This window comes from Eptesicus fuscus, chromosome 10 (genome assembly GCF_027574615.1).
Source record: "Eptesicus fuscus isolate TK198812 chromosome 10, DD_ASM_mEF_20220401, whole genome shotgun sequence".
NCBI lineage: Eukaryota > Metazoa > Chordata > Mammalia > Chiroptera > Vespertilionidae > Eptesicus > Eptesicus fuscus.
This window is the reverse complement of record NC_072482.1, coordinates 91,778,708-91,804,004: the sequence shown is the minus strand read 5'-3', so window position 1 is coordinate 91,804,004 and position 25,297 is coordinate 91,778,708. Positions and strand designations below refer to the sequence as shown.

Below are 25,297 nucleotides of genomic sequence, written 5' to 3'. Positions count from 1 at the left end.
GAGAAAAAGACGCCGGCCCCTCGCCCTGCCCTCAGAAACGGCTCCCTTTCTCCCTCCCCTGTGCTTTATGGTTTCTAGAAGCATGAGCAACGCTCTTTCCACAAACAAAACTCGTCCAAGCTTTGAGCGAGGCCCTCCGAAGGAGGAAGGGCAGCACGAGGTTTACGGGCAGAGCTGCTTCTGCGGGGCCGAGCGTCTCTCCCTCCAGCATCACGTGGAAGCAATACCCGCAATCTTTCCGTCAGGGACCGGCACTGCCGCTGGGGACCCAGTGCCATGCATGACCTTGGGGCCAGGAATCGGGACAAAGATGACAGAGCAACACCAGCCGTCCCCAAGCCCAAATTCCTCCCAAGGGTTAACGCTGGACTTCCCCGCCTCCCTCGCATTGTGCTCCCGGCGCCGTGGTTTGAATCAGTGCGTCCAGAGGAAATGAACACCACGCTGGGCAGATGCCAGGGTGTTGCCCAACCTCCCACCCCACGGACGACAGAATGCAGCTCTCACGTGGCGGCACGAGACCCAAACGGGACGTTTCGCTTTAGAGCCAGGCCGGGGGTAAGCCCGTATGCGGAGCGCCGCCGCTGCTGCGGAATTTGAAGCACAGGAAGTCGATCGCAGATCTGTTACGGCCAGTTGACCTAGCCTGGGTCTCTGACGCCGGTGGGGGGGCCTCGGCTGACAGGAGGGGCTGCAGCATGTCAGGCCCGGCACCCCCAGGGTCGTGGCTGTCAGGCCCCCACCCAGTCCCCGCCAGGAGCTGGTGGTGACCTGGGGAGTGGACAGTGGCAGTGCCCGCCACAGTAGCACAAAGAGAAAACAGGCTGGGACAGCAGCGGACGTACAAGAGGAGATGTCCTACTAGAACGATCACCCGCGAAGAAGAGCCGTTAGTCTCTGTTCTCCTCCAAATCCACCTTTTTGTTGACATCCTTCGAACCCAAACTCATCCCTCCATTCCTTGTCCTATCGAGGGGCAGAGCCGCCAGCACCCTAAACTTCCTTTATGCACCCCCCTGCTGACATCGGCCCGCTGTTGTGCATCCTGAGGATCTCTTTAATGACCTGGGCAACTATTCCGCCCAGGACGCCCCCTGTGAACCGCATGAGAATCCACTCATTGGAAAAGACAGGACTATCTTTGTTAAGGATGCATTACACCCTGGAGCCCTAAAACACACCTGTGCCCTGAGCATCCCCATCATTCGATGTCGGTAGGTAATCAGGCGGTTTGCTAATCGGTTCTCTCTCCAGAATACTGTTTCCAGTTTCTTTACACAGATACCTCCAGGATAATTTTAAAATTCTGCCTCAGTGATCACATGTGCATACAGACACATATATATGTTTTTAACCAAGATTAAACCAAATGGCTAAGTCCAAGCATTACAACTTGGATTCTAAGCCAAGAGCGCCAAAATCAACACGCTTGCCGAAACCGGTTTGGTTCAGTGGATAGAGCGTCGGTCTGCGGACTGAAGGGTCCCAGGTTCGATTCCGGTCAAGGGCATGTATCTCGGTTGCGGGCACATCCCTGGTGGGGGGTGTGCAGGAGGCAGCTGGTCGATGTTTCTCTCTCATCGATGTTTCTCTCTCATCGATGTTTCTAGCTCTCTATCCCTCTCCCTTCCTCTCTGTAAAAAATCAATAAAATATATTTTTTTAAAAAAATAAATAAGTAAATAAATAAAATCAACACGCTGAGTCCCCGGAGAGGAGAGGTGAGGAAAGCCACGGGGAAGGGTTGTGCTGGGGAAACGTCTCTCCGGCACGCCTCTCCTTGGCTGCAGCGGGAAGGAAGCTTGGTAACATTTACTGACAAAGCACCCCTCGCCCGCGGGTCTGGAAGTGTTTTACAAGAAGCACGAGACGGCAGGGCCCAGGCCGGACCGCAGATCTCGTTCGTAATCATCCGAGATGACTCGGGACCACCCCATCCCTGAAGTCGGCAGCCAGAGGTCCCGGTGTGGCTTACACTGGCAGGCGTCCTCAAACTACGGCCCGCGGGCCACATGCGGGTGTTTCTGCCGTTTTGTTTTTTTACTTCAAAATAAGATATGTGCCGTGTGCATAGGAATTTGTTCATAGTTTGTTTGTTTTTTAAACTATAGTCCGGCCCTCCAAACGGTCTGAGGGACAGTGAACCGGCCCCCTGTTTAAAAAGTTTGAGGACCCCTGGCTTACAGGACGGAAAGCAAGAACCCTGAGATGCGCTCTTCCAACCTCAAGTGATACGGGCCTGGCCTCCCCGGGAGCCTCCAGCGGCCGGCTCTGTGCAGGTGCCAGCGGCCGGGACGGGACGCAGGAAAGCAGGAGCTTTCCACTTGCCCACGGCCCAGCCGCTGTTTGTTTCTTTCTTTTTACGTGAAATTCAGAATCCTCCTGTCTTCCATCTATGAGTCCTGTCCTGACCTCTGGTGAACCAGGTTAAATTCCGTGTCTCTGCCACAAGACTGCTGTTTACTCTCAGCTCAGTCCTTATTTCCTCCCGGCTAAACAGTCCCAGATCCTTATGTCACCCTCCCTGCGGCACGGCTCTCCATCCCCCTGGTGTCACCTATGGCCCTGCTTCTCACAGAATACGTACACACACACACACACACACACACACACACACACACACACACACACCATCACACGCCGCCACCACCGCCACCCGAGGACATACAGAGGGCGGGTTTGAAAGCTGTAAGACAGGTAGGGAACAACTTCCCAAAGCATCAATTTTAATCAACAAATTTTACATTAAAATAAAAAAAGTAGGTACAGCTAGGCGGCCACCGGTGTGGCTCAGAGGTTGAGCATCAACCTATGAACCGGGAGGTCACGGTTCGATTCCAGGTCAGGGCACAGGCCTGAGTTGCGGGCTCGATCCCCAGCAGGGGGCATGCAGGAGGCAGCCGGTCAATGATTCTCATCACCGATGTTTCTAGCTCTCTCCCCCTCTCCCTTCCTCTCTGAAATCAATAAAAATACATTTTAAAAAATAAGTACATGACACATATGGACCAGAGTGCGTCTGTTCTAACGACCACACCAATAAGAGGCAGCGTCCGACTGATTCACAAACAAGTCCAGATGTTGCGCCCCCCACACCGAGGGACACAGGCACTCCCCTCCCCAGTGACAGGTCAGGTGGGATCTGTCTGAGAAACATCTGTCTACTAACGAACTTCCACAGCACCCCGCCGAGGAGAGAGCAGGGCGGAGAAAGAGAGCCGGACCTCACATTCGCTTTTCAGTCACGCTTACGACCACCTTGGCCTCACCCCAACGGACACTCCTGCCATGGACGGGCTGCACATCAAACCCCACACCGTCTTCACTTGTCATACTTTGCGGCCACGTCTCCCTACCGTGTCCTCGGGGAGTTATTTGGTTATTAGGCCTTAGAGCATAGCTTCTCCCTCCAGCATTTTTTCTTGCCGATTCAAGCCATTATTCCAACGTTCCAGATCCCGTCCGTCATTCAGGGTGAGCGCCTGCTTCCCTGGATGCCAAACCCAGGCGAGGCCTGTGCCTTCCTCAGCCGCACGGTGTCACGGGACCCGAACCCGGAGCGCAGAGGACAGCACTCTGTAGGATGCTGGGCTCGGGTTTTATCAACCCTCCAGTTTGCCGGGGAAGGGTGCACCTGTCGCAGAGGGGCGTAGGGGTCATTATGCAATCACGTCAGCACCCCAAGGTTGGGGGCCGGAGGGCTCAACGTTTCTAAATAGGGGCCAACAAAGCAGAAAGCTAGCGAGGGGCACAGTGTGTGTGTGTGGGGGGCTCCAGCCTTTCACACACACTGTCTGGGATGTGATCCCCGTTTCTGCTTCCTCCCGTGACGAGGAAGGGCGTCGGCCCAGGAATGCGGTCGGACTCTGGACACCACACTCAGTTCCTCTGAAGAAGTCACAGGACAACTGCGCAGAAACGCCGGGGCTGCGCGGCCGCTGTTCCTGCCCCGTCGGTGTAACTCGGCACTGTGCCCACTGAGAGCCGCGCCCCTCCTGGGCCTCTGCGTCCCTGCAAGTCCATGCGCCGTCCATGCGCCCACACCGAGCAAGGCGACCCTAAGTTTCAAACAGCAATGCTTGGGAGAAACTTCTATCAGATCCTTACTCCTGATCCCTGTTCATTAAAAACAAAGCATTTGGCCCTAACCGGGTTGGTTCAGTGGATAGAGCGTCAGCCTGCAGACTGAAAGATCCCAGGTTCGATTCCGGTCAAGGGCATGTACCTTGGTTGCGGGCACATCCCCAGCTGATCGATGTTTCTAACTCTCTTTCCCTCTCCCTTCCTCTCTGTAAAAAATCAATAAAATATATTTAAAAACACACACACAAAGCATTCGGTTTTCTACGGTATCAATGTGACTCGCTTACTTCATAAAGGTGGGAGGACACAAATCAAATAACCCAGATGAGATCCTAGTTCTACAATCTGAACACGTGCCCAATAGGAGATTCGGGATCTGCATTCCAAATAACTAAACTACATTTGCTTACTTATTTGGGGGTATTTTCTTCCCTCCAGATACAGTAAAGGTATTTAAAGGTGGTACAGAAATACCTACAACATAATAAGCAAAAACTATGAAGTTCAATCATGTGTCAGATGGAATCACAAATGTGAATATTAAGTAAGCCATATCGCATGGGTTTGAGAAAGTGTTTGTAGCCCTGGCCAGTGTGGCTCAGTTGATTGGGCATCGTCCCAGTCAGGACATCTGCCCAAGTTTTGGGCTCAATCCCCGGCTGGGGGCTTGCAGCAGGCAGCAGATCCATGTTCCCCTTCACATCAATGTTTCTCTCTCTCTCTCTGTCCCTCTCCCTTCATCTCTCTCTAAAAATCAATTTTAAAATCTGAGAGAGAGAGAGAGATTGTAGTAAAGCATGCAGGAAGATCCTATGTCAACTCCCTTCACATGAACTGATGTGAGCGCGGGCCCCGGCAGCCCCAGGAGAGAGCACAGCGGAGGGAGGGTCCCGAGGCCCGGGGTCCCCGGCGCACTCACTCACCTTTCAGGGTCACCCAGTACTGTTTCCACTTCCTCCGGGCCACCAGCTCCAGCTTCTTCTCCTTCTGCAGCGTGACGAGGGGCTTGAAGAAGAGCCAGCCGGCTTTCCGGACCACCCCCTGCTCCTTCTCGAAGAGCAGGTCCAGCTGCTCCAAAGAGCTGAGGGACTCGCTGCTGGACTCGGCGGTTTCCGTGGACGTGTCTATGTTCTCCGTGTTGGTCCTGCTGATTTCCAACTCGCGCATGAAGTTTTCATAAATGTTCTGCCGGAGGGGGTCGCTGCCGATCGCGTGAGCGGACTCGCTTCTCTGGGACAGGAGCTGCGCCGAGCCCCCCGCCCACAGCGAGGCAGGCGCCTGGAAAGGCCCCGGGACGTCTGCGTTCAGGCCATCCGAGCGGCTGTCGAAGTAGTCGCTGCCCTCCTTGGACCTCGGCTCCTGGGAGCAACCAGATGACCCCGATCAGAAGTTACGCACATCCAAAGCGTCCCCCCCACCCCCTGACACGGCACACGTGGGGCACTGTTGGTCGCTAGTGCTGTTGCCACTGAGCAAGATGCTTTTAGCAAAAGCGCATCTTTAATCAAGTCTCTAAACCAGAAAGAGCTGTGGGAATAGTGCTGCCCAGCCCAGTTTATAGCCGGTGGAGTCAACGCTTCAACACAGAAACAAAAATACCACTGACTCTGCTCCATGTAACCTACGCTTAGCATCAAGAAATCAACTAGTGTATTTAAAACACATGCGTGAAGATTTCTAGGCTGAGGTTTCTTTGCTGACTGTGAATCGGAGGCTTAGGGGCAAAAATTCATGTCCTTGCAGTCTATTTGTGTTTTTTTCCTGCATCCTTTTAAAGGTAAATTAGAAAATCCTAGTTCCAGGGTCAAGGGGGGAGGGGACATGGGACTCAGTGTGGCGAAGCACAAGCTTCGAGGCACAAACCTGTCCGCAAGGTAAACACGGCCTCCAGCTCCCCGCCACCTGCCCAGGTCTAGGCTCGGGGTCTCCGGCAGCTTCCTTTCCCACTGAAGAAACCAGGCTCCTGAGATCCCTCAGCCACAGCGGGCACGCAGCGGAGCCATGCCCCCTTTCTTCATCGTTAATATTGTGTGCTTAATTTGGGAATGTCTTTCATGAAAAGAATTTACTCTGCATTCACTCTCATCCTTTCACTTGAACATCTGCTTTATTCTAGGCCAGGGGTGGGGAACCTTTGTTCTGCCAAGGGCCATTTGGATATTTATAACATCACTCTCGGGCCGTACAAAATTATCAACTTAAAAATTAGCCTGCTGTGTTTGGTGAAACATTTAATTAACTCACCCCTCATGCCTGGGCAGGGCCACACCACATGATTTCGCGGGCCTTTTACACCCGCTGGCCGGACGTCCCCCACCCCTGTTCTAGGCACTGGGCATACCAGAGACACGGTTCTTGGCGTTCATATTGATTTCAACACAGAATCGGAGACAGGCAGCTCTAAATAAAATTAAAATTTCTACAATAACTGCGACCCCTACGAGGACTCTGTGCACTGGGTACTGAACGGGCCGAGCACAGAGCTGAAAACATGAAGCTGTCCTCTTACATCTAGATTACAAGTCTTGTCATTCAGGAAAAACACCTTCCATACAGCCCATTCATTGGTAAAGAGCAGGAAAGAGAGCTTGAATTATGACTCAAAAGATACTGACATCCCAAACTGGGAGCTTAGGTCACGGTCACTCTGCCGAGAGATGCTAACCACGCTCACCTACTCGGCTGCCAGTGGCCTTTCAATGTTGGTTCCTTATCCACTAGAATAAAAATGAAAGAAAACTGCGTCCAGGGCCATGCACTATTGGCCTTATTTTGAATACTGCAATGTGAAAAGGGGTTTTATTTCCTGGAATTCCACCCAGAAAGCAAGCGGCAAAGCAGCGATCACTTGCTATCTTTTGTAGGAAAATCATCAGCTCTGAAGAGTGCTTCCAAATACCCAGCGACAATAAACAGCTGAACCCCGAACACGGCTATTACTAATGAAAATACTGTTTTCCGTGTGTGTTTACACAGTGTCCCAAAGCCACGTTTATTTATACACGGGTACTTACGCAAGAACAGAGCAAATAAGCCAGCTGCAGTGAGTCATTTAGGAAACTTTCAAAATAGTTTGATTTTTTAAAAAAAAACAAAACTGTCACTTGTTATTCTTCAAAAACTCTTAGGAAGTGAAGCAATACTTCGCATGTAGCTAGCGTTAACACGGTTTCAGCGATGAGCAGGACTCTGACTCAGCGCCCCAAACACGGGGCTGCCTCATACTCAGCAAGAACCACCACGGGGTGTCCAGAAGCAGGACCCCGTCAGAAAGGCACTGTAATGCCAAACTTAAACACGACCTGCAAACCCTCTTGACATGGTTTCGAATGAGAGACTTCAAGCTGTCGCGCTAGCCTGGAAATGTTCAGAGGTAGCAAAGACAAAATGTTCTCCCCGAGCAATGGGAAAAGATGACATTTTAGTATTTGTAGCTGATTCTTATACACAGACATGAACTTCCCCAGTCTCGAATAAATTTCGAAATCTTTCCATCTAGAATCCTAATAGCCAGGGACGAGCAGCGTTCAGCAAATAGGAATGGATGAATGAATGCCCCTAAATAGGCTCTCTGGTTGTGTTTTGGGTGTGACGCTAACATGCCATGTGACACAGGTGCACTGAGCAGACCGATTTCCATTCCTCCAATCAGATCATCATAAACGAGGACGCTGAGAGAGAGACTCCGGATGTCACTCGGCATCCTGGGAGCTAAGGGAAAACTGGTCACCACCCCTCACTTTCTAGGAAAGAGGGCCAATGTCACCTCGTCATGGTGAACGCGCATTTTCCTTCAGCGCCGAGCACGGACCGCCAGTCCTCTAGAGAATTCCCTGGGGACTCTGCAGGCGTGCGGCCCACACGCATCCTGGTCCTCCCTGGGGCCCAGGGCAGGGTTATCTCCTACTCCCGGCCTCCCTCCCTCCAAGTGAGGCACGGCCACCTGACATGCTTTAGCCCATAAGTGTGCACAGTGCAGAGGAGAGACACGCTCTGTGCAAATCAGAGACGTGGACTCACCGGCTCAAGGCCAGTGTCAATGGGGGTCACAGCAGACGACAACTGAACCTAAGTCGGCAGGCGTGGCTCAGTGGTTGAGCGTGGACCTAGGAACCAGGAGGTCACCCTTGGATTCCCGGTCAGGGCACATGCCTGGGTTGCGGGCTCCATCCCCAGTAGGGGGTGGGCAGGAGGCAGCTGAGCAATGATTCTCTCTCATCATTGATGTTTCTCTCTCTCTCTCTCTCTCTCTCTCTCCCTTCCTGTCTGAAATCAATTAAAAAAAAAATTTTTTTTTAAATAGAAGAAAATGCAAATCTGAAGCAAAAGGAGAAAACAACCACCACCCACACCTGCAAACAGGATCGCAGGTCTTGGGCCCCCTGAGGCCCCGGCCCAGCGGTGCGGCACCTTCTGCCCACGCGCCCATTTCCCAGAGGAGAGCGGGGCATCCTTGGTGCCGCTGCCCGGCCAGCTCACCTGCAGTTTCCGCTTCTTCCGGGACAGGCTCCCCGTCCAGTCGCTGATGCGGCGCATCCTGGCCTTCAGGGTGTCCTTCTTGGCCGCGTCCTCCGCCAGGGCCTTGGACTTCCTGCAGGGCAGCGTGAAGGACGCGTACCGGCCGGGGTCCCCGCGCCCCACGCGGGACAGCACGTCCATGTCGGAGGCGAAGGACACGCGGTGGCTGAGGCCGGCGGGCGCGCCCAAGTCCTCCTCGGAGAGGCGGGCCCCGCACCGGCTCCCCGGGGCGGCCTCCGGGTCGAGCCCCCGCAGCGAGGACAGGGACGCGCTCTGGTTGAAGGGCTTCGGGGCGTCCCTGGGCGGGGAGCCCGCGGGGAGGCTGGGGTCGGGCGAGGCGGGCGCGGGGAAGGGGCCCTCGGCCTCGCTGCCCTCCGCGTGGCCCCAGGGCGAGTCGTACCAGGACGACTCGGAGCTCAGGGAGCTGCCCTTGCTGGAGCGCGGGCGCGAGCGGGCGGGCGAGGGGCGCGGGCTGGGCGCGGGGCGCGCGCGGGGGCCCGGGCTGGGCGAGTAGCGCAGCAGCCGCACCGGCCCGCCCGCGGCCTCGGCCTCGGGGGCCGCCTTGGGGTGGCCGCCCCCGCTGTGGAACTCCACCCGGAGGCAGCCGTCCAGCTTCCCCAGCGTCTTGATGAGCACCCGGGGGCTCCGCTGGTCCTCGCTGGGCGGCGTGGAGGCGAGGCTCTCGTTCCCCGCGTAGCAGTTGAGGAGGTGTCCGTGCCGGTCCTTGGGGGCCGCGTGGTTTCCCGCCGGCTCCTGCCCAACGTAGTGGAACCCGTTCTCGGGGCAGAAGGCGGCGTGGGCGGCCCGGAGGTCGCCCCCGGGGCCGATGGTCCTGGGCTTGGAGGGGGCGCCGCCCTTGGGGGCCTTGCAGGCGGGCCCCCCGGGCCTGGAGGCGTAAGGCTGGCTGCTCTTGAAGTGAGAGAGGCAGCTGCGGGCCAGCGACCGGGACTTGTAGCCCGCGCCGCCGCCGCCCCCGTGGGCCCATCCGTGCAGGGACTTGTCGTCCTTGGCGTGGATGCTGCGGATCTTCAGAGAGCACGGCTTTTGCTTGGCACCGGGGATCGTGTGGCCGTGGTTTTTAGATCCCTGAAATGTGTACTGGCTCTCGGAGTTCCCCATGTTAACCTGAAGGAAGGAGGACAGGGACATGGGTGAGCGCCAGGACCTAAATTACATTCCATAGGACACAACTCTCTAAAAAAGGAAAAATAGCCCTAACCGGTGTGGCTCAGTGGATAGAGCGTCCGCCTGCGGACTGAAGGGTCCCAGGTTCCATTCCGGTCAAAGGCATGTACCTTGGTTGCGGGCACATCCCCAGTACGGGGTGTGCAGGAGGCAGCTGATCGATGTTTCTCTCTCATCGATGTTTCTAACTCTCTATCCCTCTCCCTTCCTCTCTGTAAAAAAATCAATAAAATATATTTTAAAAATAAAATAAAATAAAAAGGGAAAAATGATCTTCGTGTGGCAAAGGAACCAAGCAACTTCTCTCTGTGCCCGACACAACGCCGCCGAGAAGCAGGGACGAGACTCACCTACCGGAATCGGTTCTCCACACCCTGCAAGTCATCAGCCAGGTGCACGATACTGCATGGCCACGCGCTGCTTACTTTAAACACACAATGTGTCGTGTGAGGTCAATTCAGAAATTGAACTGGCCTAAAAATTAGTTTAAGGCAGGGCTACCTTGAGTCTTGTTGTTACAAGGTTTTGAATCAATAATTCTTAAAGGAAAAAAAAAAATTAGGGAAAGGTATCTTTCCTCTATCAGTCTAAATACAGTGATTTTTTAATGGCCAGAGAGAGATATTTTCATTCTACATACACTGCTTACCAATATAAGAGAGTACTGCTAAAAAACTACCACATTTATAGCATAACTCCAGCTTTCATATGTCACACAGGATAGACATATCACAAGGAAGGACTAGAATTCCTCAAAAACTAGGCTGAGATGAAAAGGGAGGGGTGTAAAAGTTCTCATTTGGGGCAGAAAAAAAAACATTTTAATAAAACAAATCTCTAGAGCTTTTATAAAGACTTGAAGAGTCCTCACTTTAGAACACGAGGAGAGAAAAAAGTTCGAATAGGACTTGTATCTCAAAAAATGGTTAGATTCTTTCAATTCCTTTTAAAACCCCAAAACCCTCAATGAATCTATTCGTGTCGCCAAACTCAAAGTGAAATGTGACCCAAACCTTCCCCACTCAGTTTTAGGAAGGCTGGAGTTGAGGCTTCCAGTTACGTTCCCAAACACATTCGGCAGGATTTTAATTCTTTTATATCGACAAGGTACGGCCACCAATCCAAAGTCACATGGCTGGACCAAATAATGAAACCGGCACTTATATGCCTTAGCCACGGTCATGCAACCTGGCCGTGACCCACAAGCCACGTGAGCCGGATTTACCTGCAGTCTAGTTTGGGCTCTGGGGGAGATCAATGGTCAGTTGGCTTTCTGAGGTCCTGGGAGCAAGGCAGCATGGTTAACAAGCGAGTCCATGAAACGGCCCTGAAAGTCAGACAATAGGAGACACTCTGTCAAGCATTTGACATCAAGTGCCACCCCCCAAAAAAAATAAAAATAAAAACAAGGATTTCATGTAAGTTATCTGAAGAAACAACTGCTGGGTCCAAAAATCACCGTCAAAGTACTAAATGAACCGTCTGTGAGCTGCCTGAGTCATCGGGTTGTTTGGGAGATGTAAAGGAAGCCAGGATTGCCCATCCAACCTTGGAAAGGCCATTAACTCAACACACAGCCCAAGTCAAATGCACGCCTTTGTTTCAGGGGTTGAGCAGGTGAAAGCGCCCGAGTGAGTCATGGCTCATCTGTCACCACCGCTAGGAAAACAGCTCTCGGACTCACCGCACCGACAGCACTGCGGGAGCATCACCCTGATGTGACAAGAACGGTCATTGTTCTCCACTGGACTCAGTAGTAAACACAAAACCCCAAGCGCTGACACACAGCGAAACAGTGCTTGGCTGGAATAACTGAAGTTACAGAAGTTGACCTCATGAATGAGATGAACAGTTTTCCTCAAGCACATGTTTGGGCCTCACTGCACAAGGGGCAGGCGGCCCGCCTTTAGGGGGGGGAGGGGGAGGAAGAGGACGGGCCGGGGGTGCTGCCATCTGGCAGTGATCACTGCTGGGACACAAAGCCTTTATTTTCTCTGCAGACATAGAAAGCATTGCTATGAGGTTTCAACAGTGAATTGTTTTTCTTTAAAGAAAAAAAAAAAAAGTATGAACAACCCTATACATCAACAAACTGGACAATCCGAAAGAAATGGAAAAATTCTTAGAAACAAACATACAACTTAACCAAGACTGAGTCTGGAAGAAATGGAAAATCTGAACAGACCAATTACTAGAAAGGAGATTGAATCAGTAATAAAAAAAATCTTCCAACAAATACAAGGCCAGGACCAGACGGCTTCACTAGTGAATTTTACCAAACACTGAAAAGGAATGAACACCAATCCTTCCCAAACTCTTCCAAAAAAATCGAAGAGAATGGAATATTCCCAAACTCATTTTACAAGGCCAACATTACCCTATTATCAAAACCAGAAAAGGGCACTCCTATAAAAAAACAAACAAACAAAAAAACTAGAGGCCAATATCCCTGATGAATATAGATGCAAAATTTCTCAATAAAATACTAGCAAACCAAACTCAACAGCACATTCAAAGGATCATACACCATAACCAAGTGGAATTTATCCCTGGGATGCAAGGATGGTTCAATGTACACAAATCAATCAATGTACTACATTGCATTATAAGAATGAAAGAAAAGAATCATATAATCACCTCAACAGACACAGAAAAGGCATTTGACAAAATTCAGCATCCATTCATGATAAAAACTCTTAATAAATTAGGCATAGAAGGAATATACCTCAACATAATAAAGGCCATATATGATGATAAGCCTGTGGCTAGCATCATACTCAACACTGAACAGTTGAAAGCTTTTCCTCTAAGATCAGGAACTCTGCATGTTAGAAGGTCGATTTGGGTACAGACTAAGCAGGAATCACTCCCAAGTGGGTCTGCCTGACAGATCAGTGTACAGACCCACCGGGAAATGTCTCGGTGATTAACACAGTGCTGCCTAGAGCAGGAAAAGGGGGTGACGGATGACAATAGCATGTGCATGTTAGGACCAGTAATGCTGACCAGCTGTTCCATGTCTCCCCTCAACACTGCAGAAGGAAAACAGCCTTGAACTGTGGCAAGAAGGGTATCTCCCATATTTGTGAGGAACGTAATGGCGGGAAGGGTGATCTCCCAGGGAAACTATGGGATTGTTGTCCCTGAGGAGTTTGGCAAGTGGAACACATACTATCTGCCATGCTCCGGCTGTGGTTTCTGTCTAGAAGCAAGACAATGAATAGGTCAGATTGTCAGCACCCTGACTCCAGACTCCTTTTCTAAGGGAATTTGATGGTATTCAAGTTAAAAATTTTTTTGTTGTTCATAGGGGGCTGGAAAAGATCGAAACAATTGATTTCCTGCGAGCTTTTTTTTTTTTTTTTAAAGAAATACTTAACAGGCCCCCATATCTTTAAATAGAAAAAAATATGCACATTAGGTACACCAACCTGCAACAATAGTACATATCAGGTATACCTAACGTGCCATGAGGCCCACAGCTGACCGAGAGATAGTTTAAGTGAAGTCACTCTGGAATAAATAATTACATGGCACTAAGACTGTGTGTACTTGGCAAATATTGTATGCTGTGTACACACTTTTTATAATTATTTTCAAATTATTGATTACAAAATATTCAGATATTTAAAAATTGACCACAATCTCATGAGCCTAAAAAGAAATCCCTGTCTTTCATTTTCTGAATTCCCTTCCAGTCCCCCTTCATAGGACTGTGCTGTGCAGCTTTTTAAGCTAAAATCCTAAACAAGAATGGAAGATTTTTTTTTTTTTGTTCTTTTTTAAAAATGTGATCAACTACTCACCCAGGAAATGTGCAGCAATAGGGAGGAATTTCGCAAATACGTCCTCACAACCCCAGCAGCGGCTGTGACTTACTGGGTCCCACAGCAAATCACCTTTCAGGAGGACATTCAAGATTTACCTCTTCTTCATGTGCCTTCAGCTCGCCTTGAACTGATGCACCGGCTTCCCAGTCTCCACTTCCGGGGAGCGTCGAGTTTAGAGCAAAGGAAACTAAAGTCCTCCAGTCAGTCCTGCCTTGTCCCAAGCCCTGGGCCAGCTGTGCAGATGGAGCAACTCCAGGGGAACAAGAGGAACCCCTGGTGGGCCAGATGGTGCTGCGGGGAGGGCCAGGACTCACTGGGGACAGCAGAACAGAGGCCTGGGGACACTGCACAAAAGCGGACCTACGCTGAGCGAGCCTGAGACACCCACAGGCTTCTCACATCACTCCAGAGAGAGTTTATCCTGAAGCAGGAGCCTGACCATTGTCCAAGGCAAACACTTCCGATAGCGCCAAGAGCTAAGGAGGAGATAAGAACAGGGCGGACCATCATCAACCACAACAATATCTACCAGGTTCCCCTCACTTTCGGGTGGGAGGTTGGGGGGACCCTCAATCACTAAGGAGACAAGTCTCAGAAGCCTGGCCTGGTTTGTGTCAGAGAACTCGGGCTGCGGACCTGCCTCCAGGTCTCAGATAGCGTGTGAGTCCTTGGGGAAATTACTCCTACTTTCTGAGTCTCGTTGTCTATATTTGCAACTTGAGGATAAAAATATCGGCCCTACCTACCTTGCAGGTTGAAAATCAACTGTGAAAATAACAACAAACAAAACCAAAAAAAAACCCCTGTGAAATGCAACACAGATTTGCAGTACTGCTATAAATTTTTAACTACAAATTTCATTGTATGTACTATAATAGTACACACAGAGCTTATAATAGTCTGCTGTTTCAGACATTTTATTAACTAGTACACTAATTATTACATATGTTTATATATAACCTACTTTTGCCCCACCGTGTGTGTGTGTGTGTGTGTGTGTGTGTGTGTGTGTGTGTGTTTGGGACTTTCCAAGTTCCAGTGTTAGCATCTGTCCGATTTTGATCAATTCCCCAAATGACTACAGCCATATAAAACTAGCTAACTTCTCTGACATCTGTCACATGCCAACAAAAACCATGACACAGCCATGTACCTGTCTTATTAGATTCTCATGTTAGAAAATGTAAAAAAATCACCTACATGCTCAGTGAACAACTGGCACTACCTTAACGCAGTCATTCTCGGCCCCGGCGATCTTGGCCCCCAGGGGATAACTGGCATTATCTGTGGACATTTTCGGTTGTCACACTGGATCATGCTACTGGCATCTCATGGGTAGAGGTCAGGGATGCTGCTAAACATCCTGTAACCCACAGGACAACCCCCACAGCAAATCATCATTTGGGCCCCGACGTCCATACTATCAAGGCTGAGAACCCTGCCTCCCCGTTATATTGCCTGTCTCATTAAAAACACTAAAGTACAGAACAAATATGCCTAAAACTCTAAAACAAAAGCATTCGAGTCAAGGATCCAACTTCCACCTCTGTAAATACTCCCCGTGCCTGCTTTTCTCATCTCGCATCAATGAACGGCACCCAGAATCACAAACTGTGAATACCAAGACTGGAAGGAGCGCGTTTCTACGCAGGGAAGACTGGAAGCCAGTCTGTACGAAGAGGCAGGCGGAAGGAGCATCTGTTCCCCACAGGACGGCGCTGAGGAAGGGTGAGCCTTATACACAGAGTGGGCAGAGCGCCAGCTGCTGCCGGGCCTGCACAGCCGGCACCCACTGCGGAGGGCCACCGGCTCTCTGGCAGGTCAGCAGGACCCCTTCCAAGTGCTTGTTCACGGGTGAGTGGAGAAGACAATGAGCAGCAAGGAATGCCCAGGGGCAGGAGCCATGCAGGCATGGCTGGCATTCAGAGGGGAAGTCATAAATTCCACGGAGACAATAGCCCCGGCAAAGCACGGTTCACCACCTCCGTGAGCCAGCTCACCACAGGCAGGGTCAGCGGCACACCTGGTTCAGGAAGAGTGCTAACAGCTGCAGCATGGCTTCCAGAAGTGCTCATCGCACTGTGGGTCCTGAGACTCACGTAATGACTCGAGGCCAGTATGGTTACGTGAATAGAACAGCATAAAAACAGAAGCGCAGAGAATGCAATAAAATGGAAGAGAAAATAAATGAGACCAAATTGTTCTAGGACCCTACATTCTGATGTGTGGGTAGCATTTGCCTGTGTGCTGGCTGTGCAGGAGAAGTATGCATCTTGAGGGAGGGTCCTAAGCAGAGTTTGAAAGACAACGACATACGGTCACAGTCACAAGTGGCGGTTTCGCCAGAATGGCGCATCCCGTCCAATGAGGCCCAAGGACAACCAAACAATCACAAGTGGCGGAACATTTGAAAAATCACTGCCCAAGGCGGACACTTGAGCTAGACACAGGAAGAATGGCCATCACGAAGGTCAGTTCTGGCCCCGCAGGTTAGGCCCGAGTCCTCACCCTTCACATTCTACCGCTTAAGAGAGACTTTCCCTGGACAGTCACGTTATTCCTGTGAACGTTAAAAATGACCCCCCAGAGAAGCTAACGGAACTGAGTGGTGAAGGATGAGTGGGATTCTGCTGGATGAAGAAAGGAAAGGGCACGCCAAGGAACAGGGAAGGGCACGCCTAAAGACACGGCACCCCATGACCGCTTGCTGAATCCATAAATGACGGAGTCAGCGAGTGAGCTAAATGGGAAGAGTCCCCCCGCCCCCAGCCCCAGCACCCCTCTATTCAGGAATGTGATAAGGGCAGCGGGGCCTCAGCTCGGGGGTCAGGGACAAAGTTTAGAGAGGGGAGGGGAAGGGGAGGGGAAGGGGAGTGAGGGAGAGAAGGCTGGGGAGACCTGGACAGTCATTTGCCTGTTACCCCTCCCCCCCACCCCTACCCGACTGTCCTCAGAAGCACCACAGTGGACACCATGCCCTAGGGACCCTCTGGGATGCCATGAGGGAAGGAATCCACAGTGGGCACCAGCTCAAAGATCAGCGTAGGCGCCGCGTTGGCAAAGGAGGAAAATGTTCTTAGTGTTGGCAGGAACTTGGGCAAGTGAAGGGAAATACTAGTAACGGTTCCACTCACCAACTCCAACATCTCCCCGGGTGCTGGGCACTGGGAGAAGGCAACAGGGCTGGAGGTCGGACCCCTTCCCCAAAGGGCGGGTCCGTGTGCAGGCAGGGAGCGACGAGCAGCACAAAGCATTTGTAGGATCAACAGGCCGTTTAGGACAACATCAGCGGGACGGGGTTTATGAGAGAGCGGTGAGACAGCGACCCCACAAATATTGCTGGTATGTTTTTGGAATGTCAGTGAGTGGAGAGGCCCAGCTAAACGGAGCTGTTGGAGGGAAACTAAAAATATTTGGGGGATTTTTTTTAAAAAAACCTTCATTTCAATCAAAATTACAGAGTTAATACAGGCTAGAATTTTTAAACCCTGGTAAAGATAAAACGTTTTTTTTTTTTAGAAATGATCGAAGTGCCTTCATTTCCCGCATGATATCCACCCTCTTTCTAGCATTTTTAAAATATATCCAATGTTCAGCCCCACTCTGCCTTTTCTCCCAAGTCTACTTCAAGGCTCATCCACAACTTGGTCAATGTCCTGGTCTCTACGAACCATGAGCGGCTTTGACTGCCAGAACCAACAAATTGCAAGATTCAAAATGATTGGCATGACTTTTTAATAAGGTTTTTGTGGAACTTTTATGAACATGAGATTCAAAATGGTTAGCATGACTTTTAAATAACCTCCCTGTTTTTAATGTTTATGAACATGAGCCATTCCACAAAAAGTGAGTCTAGGCATGGGGAGGCACTTCTCAAAGGACCCCCCCAAAACGCTCACAGTGGGAAACATCTCCCAGGGACACTTTGGGGTGCCATCGGGAAGGACCACAGGCTGTAGCCACAGGCCTTCTCCTCCACTCGGGCCTGTCCATCCGGCAGCCACGTGCTTCCGAAGCAGGCTCCACACTCCTAAACCTCAGTCACATTCTGTGACCAGAATGCACCACGGTAATTGTACCAAGTTATTCTTGGCAAAATGTCTCTCCATTATACACTGTTCCATTCAAGTCACAAAATGAACAGGCTTACACCGCACATAGTGCCCCTCATTTTAAATGGGCGCTTTCTTCACCCCCACCCCACGTGTACTTTTCGGCTTGGCTGGTAGTCCGATCTGAGAGTTCAGTTCTATATGTGTATGTCTTCAGGCCACACTAGAAATTGTTCTTGGGCCTGCGTTTAAAAGCAAGCCAATTACTGCTGAGTTTTTTTTCATAAATTATATGATTATTCATAACAAACCTGGTAAGATTTTAGCTAGAAACTTTCAGAAAAAAAATTGAAAAGTACTAGTAGGTATAGTTTAAATTTCATAATTTACAGGAATTAAAAAAAAAAATTGAAACCTAATAATTCTGAGCTGCTGTGGGCCAGAGCTGCCCGGGCACAGGTATCCCAGCAGCTCCCATAGTCATTTCTGGTTTATGGGAAAGAAAACTTGAACCAAGATCAGTCAGGGCAAAGGTCAGATTCATACCTGGATTTTTTTAGTATGACTTTTACATATGCATTACATCAAAATAGTTTTACAGTTTTCTGTGATTTTTAACCCTGAAATTACTCCATATACTTTTTTTAAAGTCTAACAACTTTCAGGCTCCTCTCTAGAAGAATGGATGTGATCTATGCCCCCTTCACATGAAAAGCACTGAAAAAAGTCTTTTCCTAGAGGCATCCTTTTCCCAGACAGCAAAAGGCTCCCACAGCTGAGGAGGGAGAGATGAGAATGAAATCATCTGAAATCTTAAGTGAACTGAGGAACATAAAAATTAAAAAAATTTTTTTTTCTATTGCTTTACAAAGAACATTGCACAAATGAGAATTTCATTTTCTTGACAGTTTAAGCTTCAGGCCATCATTCTAAATATCAATGATAACTTCGAATACACCTCCTCCCAAAGACTGTGAGGATAGGCCAGGGGGACCAAGGTCACGTGGATGGGGATGCTCAGACCACAGAATAATCAAGGGGCATCTTTCTGAAGCTTCAATTTCATCTAATGCTAAGTAATTTTAAAATTGCTTCCCTAATAAATACATATCTATCATAAACTACATAATTTACCTTTTTAAAGGTAAAATATAGGAGTTCAATGATATTGAGCATTTATAATAGGTCGCTTTGGCTACATCATCAGGTGTCCTGGGTAAGCTACACTTGCAATAATTAATGCAATACATGTTTAGTGAGCAACTACTCTGTGCTACACACTGTTCCAGGCCTGGGGATACAGCAATAAACAGACCCCCCCCAAAAATCCCTGATCTCATGGAGCTTATATTATAGTGGGGAGAGATGACAAATAAAAAAGGAAAATAAGCACTAGTATACATTAGAGAGGGATAAGTACTTTAGCAGCAGAGAAGGGAAGGGGGAATCTATAATAATGAAAGCATGATATGCTAATTAGACCGGATGACCTTCCGGACAAGGCCGGGGCTGCAAGGGAAGCCCGGGTCCCAGGTGCCAGAGGGAAGCCGGTGCCAGCAGCCGCGGGAAGGAAGGCCTACTCTTGCACGATTTCATGCATCAGGCCTCTAGTAGGTAATATGAGGGGAGGGTGCTGTCATTTAGAAAGGAAAATACGGGAAGGCCTCCATGACTGGTGACTTCTAAGCAGCAACTTGCAGGAGGGGAGACCGTGTAGATGCTGGGGAAAGAGCATTGGAAACGGACGAGAGAAAGTTCAAGTGCCCAGAGAGGTGGGACAGGCAGGAGGCCAGTGTGGCTGGAGCAGCAGGGGTCAGAGAGGGGACAGGGAGCCAGAGAATGCAGCCCAGAGGGGCATTTTAGGGACTTTGGCTTTCACATTGAGACTGAAAGTCATGATTAGAGGGCTTTGCCTCGAGAAGGCTGACCATGGGGCATATTCTGTGGCTGCCCTGCGGATCTGGACTGTGGGCAGCGAAGTGGGAGCCCTGGGGCCTGCTAGGCTAATTCAGGTGAGAGATGATGTGGGTCGGAGTCAGGTGGGAGCATAGGAAATGGTCTGAGTCAGACAGAGTTGAAGAGAGAGCCAACGGGATTGGGTGGATGGGAGGGAGGGGTGACAAGCCACGAGAGATAAGATTTTGAGTGCAAGCCATGTGAGAATGAGGAAGGCGACGTAGAGCAGGCTTGGGAGAGAGGCATGGTGTGGGTTTCTGCTTATGTCAGGTGTGAGTTGTCTGTTGGACGTTAAGGTGGCAACGTTGAGTGGACAATCAGCTAAAGGAGCCTAGAGTTCCAGGAAGAGGTGGGCTTAGATTTACAGACTTGCTAACATGCTTGTGAAGATGGTATTTAAACATACACAGATGAGCTCCCCAAAAGAATAAGTAAACACAGGAAAGAGAAGAGGTGCAAAGAGGCCCTGCAGCACCCCAACATGAAGAGGCCAAGGAGATAATGAGAAACACATGAGGAAACAGAAGGAGCAGTCGGCAAATCAAATTAAAAGGAGACCAAGAGAACATGTCGTCCTCAAAGCCAATTGGGGGAGGGGGGGCGGGGAGGGAGTCATTTTAGGGAGGAAATTGTCAACAAGAGTCAAATCGCAGAGGGCGACTGCTCTTGGATGAGGGCATGAGGAGGACTCCTCCAAAAGCCATCACCCTCTGCGATTTGGTTCAAAGAGCAAGGACTGAGAAGAGAGTCCAGGAGGTGAGCCGTGAACTTGACCAGAGTAGAGCGGGGTGGAGACAGCCGGGTTGGAGTGAGTTTGAGGATGAGGGCCATGAAATCCAAGAGACTGGCAAAGACAACATGCTCAAGATCTTTCCTGTAAAGGAGAAAATGGAATCAGATGGTAGCTAGAAGGATGAAGAAACATTGTTTTTTAAATGTTGGTTGTTGTTGTCAGGTATGTGAACCTTTAGGAAAAATCCCTGCATGCGAGTGGGATGCTTGGAAAGAAACTCTGATGTGGCAGTGGGGAGAGGGGCAATTGCTAGTGTTGTCCTTGAGTAGCCAAAGGGAACGACTCTCATGCCCACGAGGAGGACTCATCCAAGATCAGTCGCCCTGTACGTTAGAGGATGTGAGAAGGACATCTGAGAACAGCTGACTATACTAGTATACACATGTGGTAGGGCACTAGAGAGCATCAACTCCAGTGAGGAAGTCTTTGGTAAATTGCTTATCACTGTGTCTACTTAGAATTTCCATTTTCCCCCTTCTAAGTCACATCCTATATAATAAAAGGCTAATATGCAAATTGACCAAACAGCAGAACGACCGGTCGCTATGACACGCACTGACCACCAGGGGGCAGATGCTCAATGCAGGAGCTGTCCCCTGGTGGTCAGTGTCCTCCCACAGGGGGAGCCCCGCTCAGCCAGAAGCCGGGCTCATGGCTGGCTAGTGCAGCAGCAGTAGTGGGAGTCTCTCCCGCCTCTGCGGCAGCACTAAGGATTTCCCCTGAGGGTTCCCAGACTGTGAGAGGGTGCAGTCAGGTTGAGGGACCCCCTCTGAGTGCACGAATTTCGTGCACCGGGCCTCTAGTGTGAAAATAAAAACGTAAGTGAAGGTTTTTGCTAGGTTCCAGTTATTTCTGGGGTTCTGTTATTGTTGTTTTGTATTTAATTTGGGCAGTTGTTTTTGACCTGTTGGTAGTCTATCCTATCAATTTTCAATAAATTATGCATAGACATATATGTGAGTGTGCGTGTGCGTTCTATGAATTTACGTCCACTTGTCACAAAGTTCTTTCCTCTCTGCTCCCTCTTCAGATCCCGGGTTCCCTGGTTCGTGGCTGTTGCTGTATAATGTTCCTCTCACTTATCTCTAAAATGCCTTTTTCTGCTTTCCGGGAGTGGCTACAGACGACTTGAAAGCAAATCTATTTTCATTCTCTCCATTCAGCGTTTCCTTTCATTGGCTTTTGTCACATGGATTTTTCGCTTTCGCAGCTGCACACTCCATACCTCTTTAGCCCTCTTCACATCTGTTTTAGAAACCTTGGCTCTAACAACTCTGCAGCCATGGAGATGTGCCACGGTCACGTACCAAACAGCAGAGGGATCATCTTCGCTTTTCCATGCTGCCCTGAAGATACCTGGGATCCCAAAACCTTTATTTAAGTCCTAGGAACGCCCTGGGTCCGCTTCCTCCTGACACTATCTGTAGCTCCTACCACATCCCTTCCCGAGAGTCAGAGGAGAACTCGTCTATCACTGCATCTGTAAGGTTCATTTTTCCGAAAGCTCCTTCATGACCTTGGCCCTGAAAGCTGAAGCCCACCTGCGATGTTGTTGTTGTTGTTGTTCCCTTCCATAGCCTGGCTCTCATCAGGAGGCTGGGAACTACCAAACCCTACCCGTCTTCCATGGGAATGGGATTGGGATTGTGAAAAACCTCCTACTCTAAGGCTGAAACCAGAACGGACTGGCAGGGGAGGTCTCATCAAGGCTGCTAATCACCAGCGGCTGGAGTCCTCGGTCAAGGGGAACGAGGGCCACTAACCGAGTGCACAGCTTTGAACTTCACTAGGATCCGAGAACAACAAAAGCCTTTGTGTTGTCTCTGGTTCGAGGTTTACTTCTGTCTGGCTTGGTAAGGAGGCAGGTAAGCAGAGGCAAGAAAGAAGGGAGGAAGGAGAGGCTGGGAGGGAGGGAGGACAAATGGAGAGATACGTGTATATGTACAGTATAGGTACATATGCACACACATACATACGTACGTATACTCATACACGTCTGTGGTAATTTACGAAGATATCTCAGGATGTGCCAAAGTATTTGCAATTAAAGAAACAGGGAGTGTTAGGAAAGGACCAACAGGAAGCCTGGGATCTCGCTCCAGATCCAGAACCGAGCATCTCCGGAATGTTGGGCAAGCCGCTGTGTTCTTGAGTTTTCCCATTTGACAAACTGTCTAAGGTCCCTTCTCGGTCCTACAATACTTAAGGTCGGTACGGAGCTGAAATGCAGTATAGGTATATTCCTGGGACGCCAACGTTAAAGCCTCCATTTTAGATACGACCGAGTAATCAAAAGACACTCACCCACCATTATTAGAAACTCAAACTGTTACAACACAATGTTTAGTACTTTTGTGTGTCAACAGTCAGAGATTCAGGTTCATCTGCCTCTGTTTTATGACTTTTTCTTGTCTCTAATATTTTTTTTTCAATTCCATACCCTAATCTCCTCCTTTTTTAAGCCATTTTCACCTTGCCTCTTATTAGCGTACACTTAATATCAAATGAAAAATACCCATTATCACTGACATTATTCTGAATGTCCAAAAGACTTGTTTTAAAGCTTCCATAAAAAGGACATAATTTTTATTTAACGGAACAGTTGAGCTAAGCGATCGCACGAACGTGGTTTGCTGTCTCTGAATCTCACAAAGTGGGCAGCCCCGCGGGCGCACGCAGACGCAGCACCGCGTCTCAGTGAAGGCGTGCGGCCTTCCCTGTCAGCCCCCCCTGTGCGCCCCCCACGCCCACTCGTGTCGTCGGTAGGAGGGGGTGGAGACGGCGCACTAACCTTCAATCTCGGCAAAGGGACTATGGCTCTTCTCAAACACAATCTTGGACCTCCAGGACAGAGCCATCTGTTTCACTTAGTGGCTAAGTGGGGGCCACTTTGCAAGCGCAATCTCTTGGCAAGGAGCCCGGCCCTTATCTCCACCCCCAGGCGCCCTGGGCCGGGCCTGGGCGAAGGAGGGGGCTTTGCAAGTCACTGCCTCCACCCTGAACTCTGCAGACAGGTGTCATCGATTGGCATCCACAGCACTCTTTGGTCTGGTCCCTGTGGATGGAGTCATGGGCTCTTCACCAGACCTCAGTCCGTGCCGGTGACAAGTCAATGAGGCTCCAGAAGAAGGCTGGCGACACTTGCTCTGAACCTGCTCTAGACGGTTGCAGGCTGTGTCTCAGCAGAACATTCTAGATCCAACGCAAAAGTACTAAATAGGGGTGGCTCATTGGTGGAGCATCGACCTATGAACCAAGAGGCCACAGTTGGATTCCCCATCAGGGCACATGCCTGGTCTGTGGGCTCGATCCCCAGTGTGGGGCGTGCAGGAGGCAGCCGATCAATGATTCTCTCTCATCACTGATGTTTCTATCTCTCTCTCCCTCTCCCTTCCTCTCTAAAATCAATAATACACACACATATATATATAAATTTAAAAGTGCTAAATAAAATGTTACCAATGTGGCTGCTCATTCTAAGCTCCCTGGACAACACTGGCCATCCCTCCACCGCTAGCTGACACTGCTGTAAAGGAAATGAAGGACCCGGCGGTGCCTGAGGTCGCCACGCAGGGGACATGGCCGGGGGACACGCCGCCCACCCTGAGCTGACTCACAGCCCCATCGCCGTGAGCGAGCCGAGGACGCCGGGCCGCAGCGCAACGCTCTGACTTGTTAGGAGAAACCAGCAGCTGTGCAGCTGGGCCCTTACTTTCCAGAAATTCTATAAATAATCCTCCGAGCTACAGCGACTTCAATAGAGCTCCCTATTTCTGTCTCTCCACCTACCAATTTTCGGAGAATTACATGCTTGGCCAAATGAACGTAAAGCGGAGGCAGCCCCATGCCAGGCCGGCTTCCCGGGTCCTGGCCGGTAGGCTCCGTGCCGGGACAGACGCCTAATGAATGAGCCGCCTCGGAGGGATGAGGGGTGACTCAGTCACTCTGCTTACACAAGGTAACCCCCCCCCCCCCGTCCCCAACACACACACTCGGATCACAGGGGATTCCACTTCTTTTTCAGAAAGCTAGAGACAAAAGTTAAGGACAAACTTGAACAAACAGTGAACCTCAAATTACAAGTCTGAAAAGTAACTCGTCGAGCAGCTCACTCAGCTCAAAACGGAGGTTATACAACATCCAGGAAACTACAGAACACAGACTCTGCCACATTTTAACTTCCCTGTGTGTCTGGTGAAGATAAGGCGATAGTCATTAATGCCTTCACGTGGTCATTCTGAGAGCTGGTCCTTTCTCGAGAGATCAGCAAAAATAAATCCACGCAATATATACATCCGCTTTGGGGGGATTCATTAGTAGAAGGAGGTGGGCAACGGCAATCCATCACGAGTAGGTGTGTAAACCATACAGACACCCCAATTTCCAGGTCCCATTCCCCCAGGCACAGCAACGTGTGCAGCCGACGAACAAAATAATGTAAACCACAGGCAAGTGAGCGCAGGATGAACTACCGCCCAAAAGAACATGTCAAGAAACACTTCGATCTCACATGTAAAATCCCGTCCCCGCTCCAGAAGCGGGGCAATACACCCTGTCACCTTACCTTGGCCCAAACGGGTGGCCGCAGCCAGCCTGTCTCAGACTCTGTCGGTGAGAAGAGCGCGTTGCAGCGTCCGGGGCTCCGTCCCCGGCACCAGCCCTCCTCCCCGTCTGCCCATGGCCAGGCAGGAAGCGGCGTCTGACTTCCAGCGCCCGGCCGTTACAGCTAAAAGCGGATCCTGTGCGAGGCTGCCTGTATTTTTGCCTGCCAGCTCCACGCCCTCGCCGTGTTCCATTTTTTCCATTGGTGGGAGAGCGTGATGCAGCCTCCCCAGAAAGCGGTTTTCCATGGGCTGCCTGGAGCGCGCGGCCAGCACAGC

The 25,297-nt window shown here is 50.3% G+C and overlaps 1 protein-coding gene across 1 annotated transcript in view; it reads right to left on the bottom strand.

Annotated features, from left to right (window-relative positions):
* The window catches only part of TIAM2 (TIAM Rac1 associated GEF 2), an 84,187-nt gene extending 73,111 nt beyond the window's left edge, over positions 1-11,076 (bottom strand). Inside the window, exons 1-3 of the mRNA XM_054722142.1 lie at positions 11,012-11,076; positions 8,563-9,726; positions 5,007-5,442 (exon numbers count right to left, since the gene is read on the bottom strand). Of these exons, the coding sequence (XP_054578117.1) occupies positions 5,007-5,442; positions 8,563-9,720 (1,594 nt within the window). The 5' untranslated portion in view covers positions 9,721-9,726; positions 11,012-11,076. The remainder of the gene's footprint in view (positions 1-5,006; positions 5,443-8,562; positions 9,727-11,011) is intronic.
* Between the last annotated feature and the right edge of the window lie 14,221 nt (positions 11,077-25,297).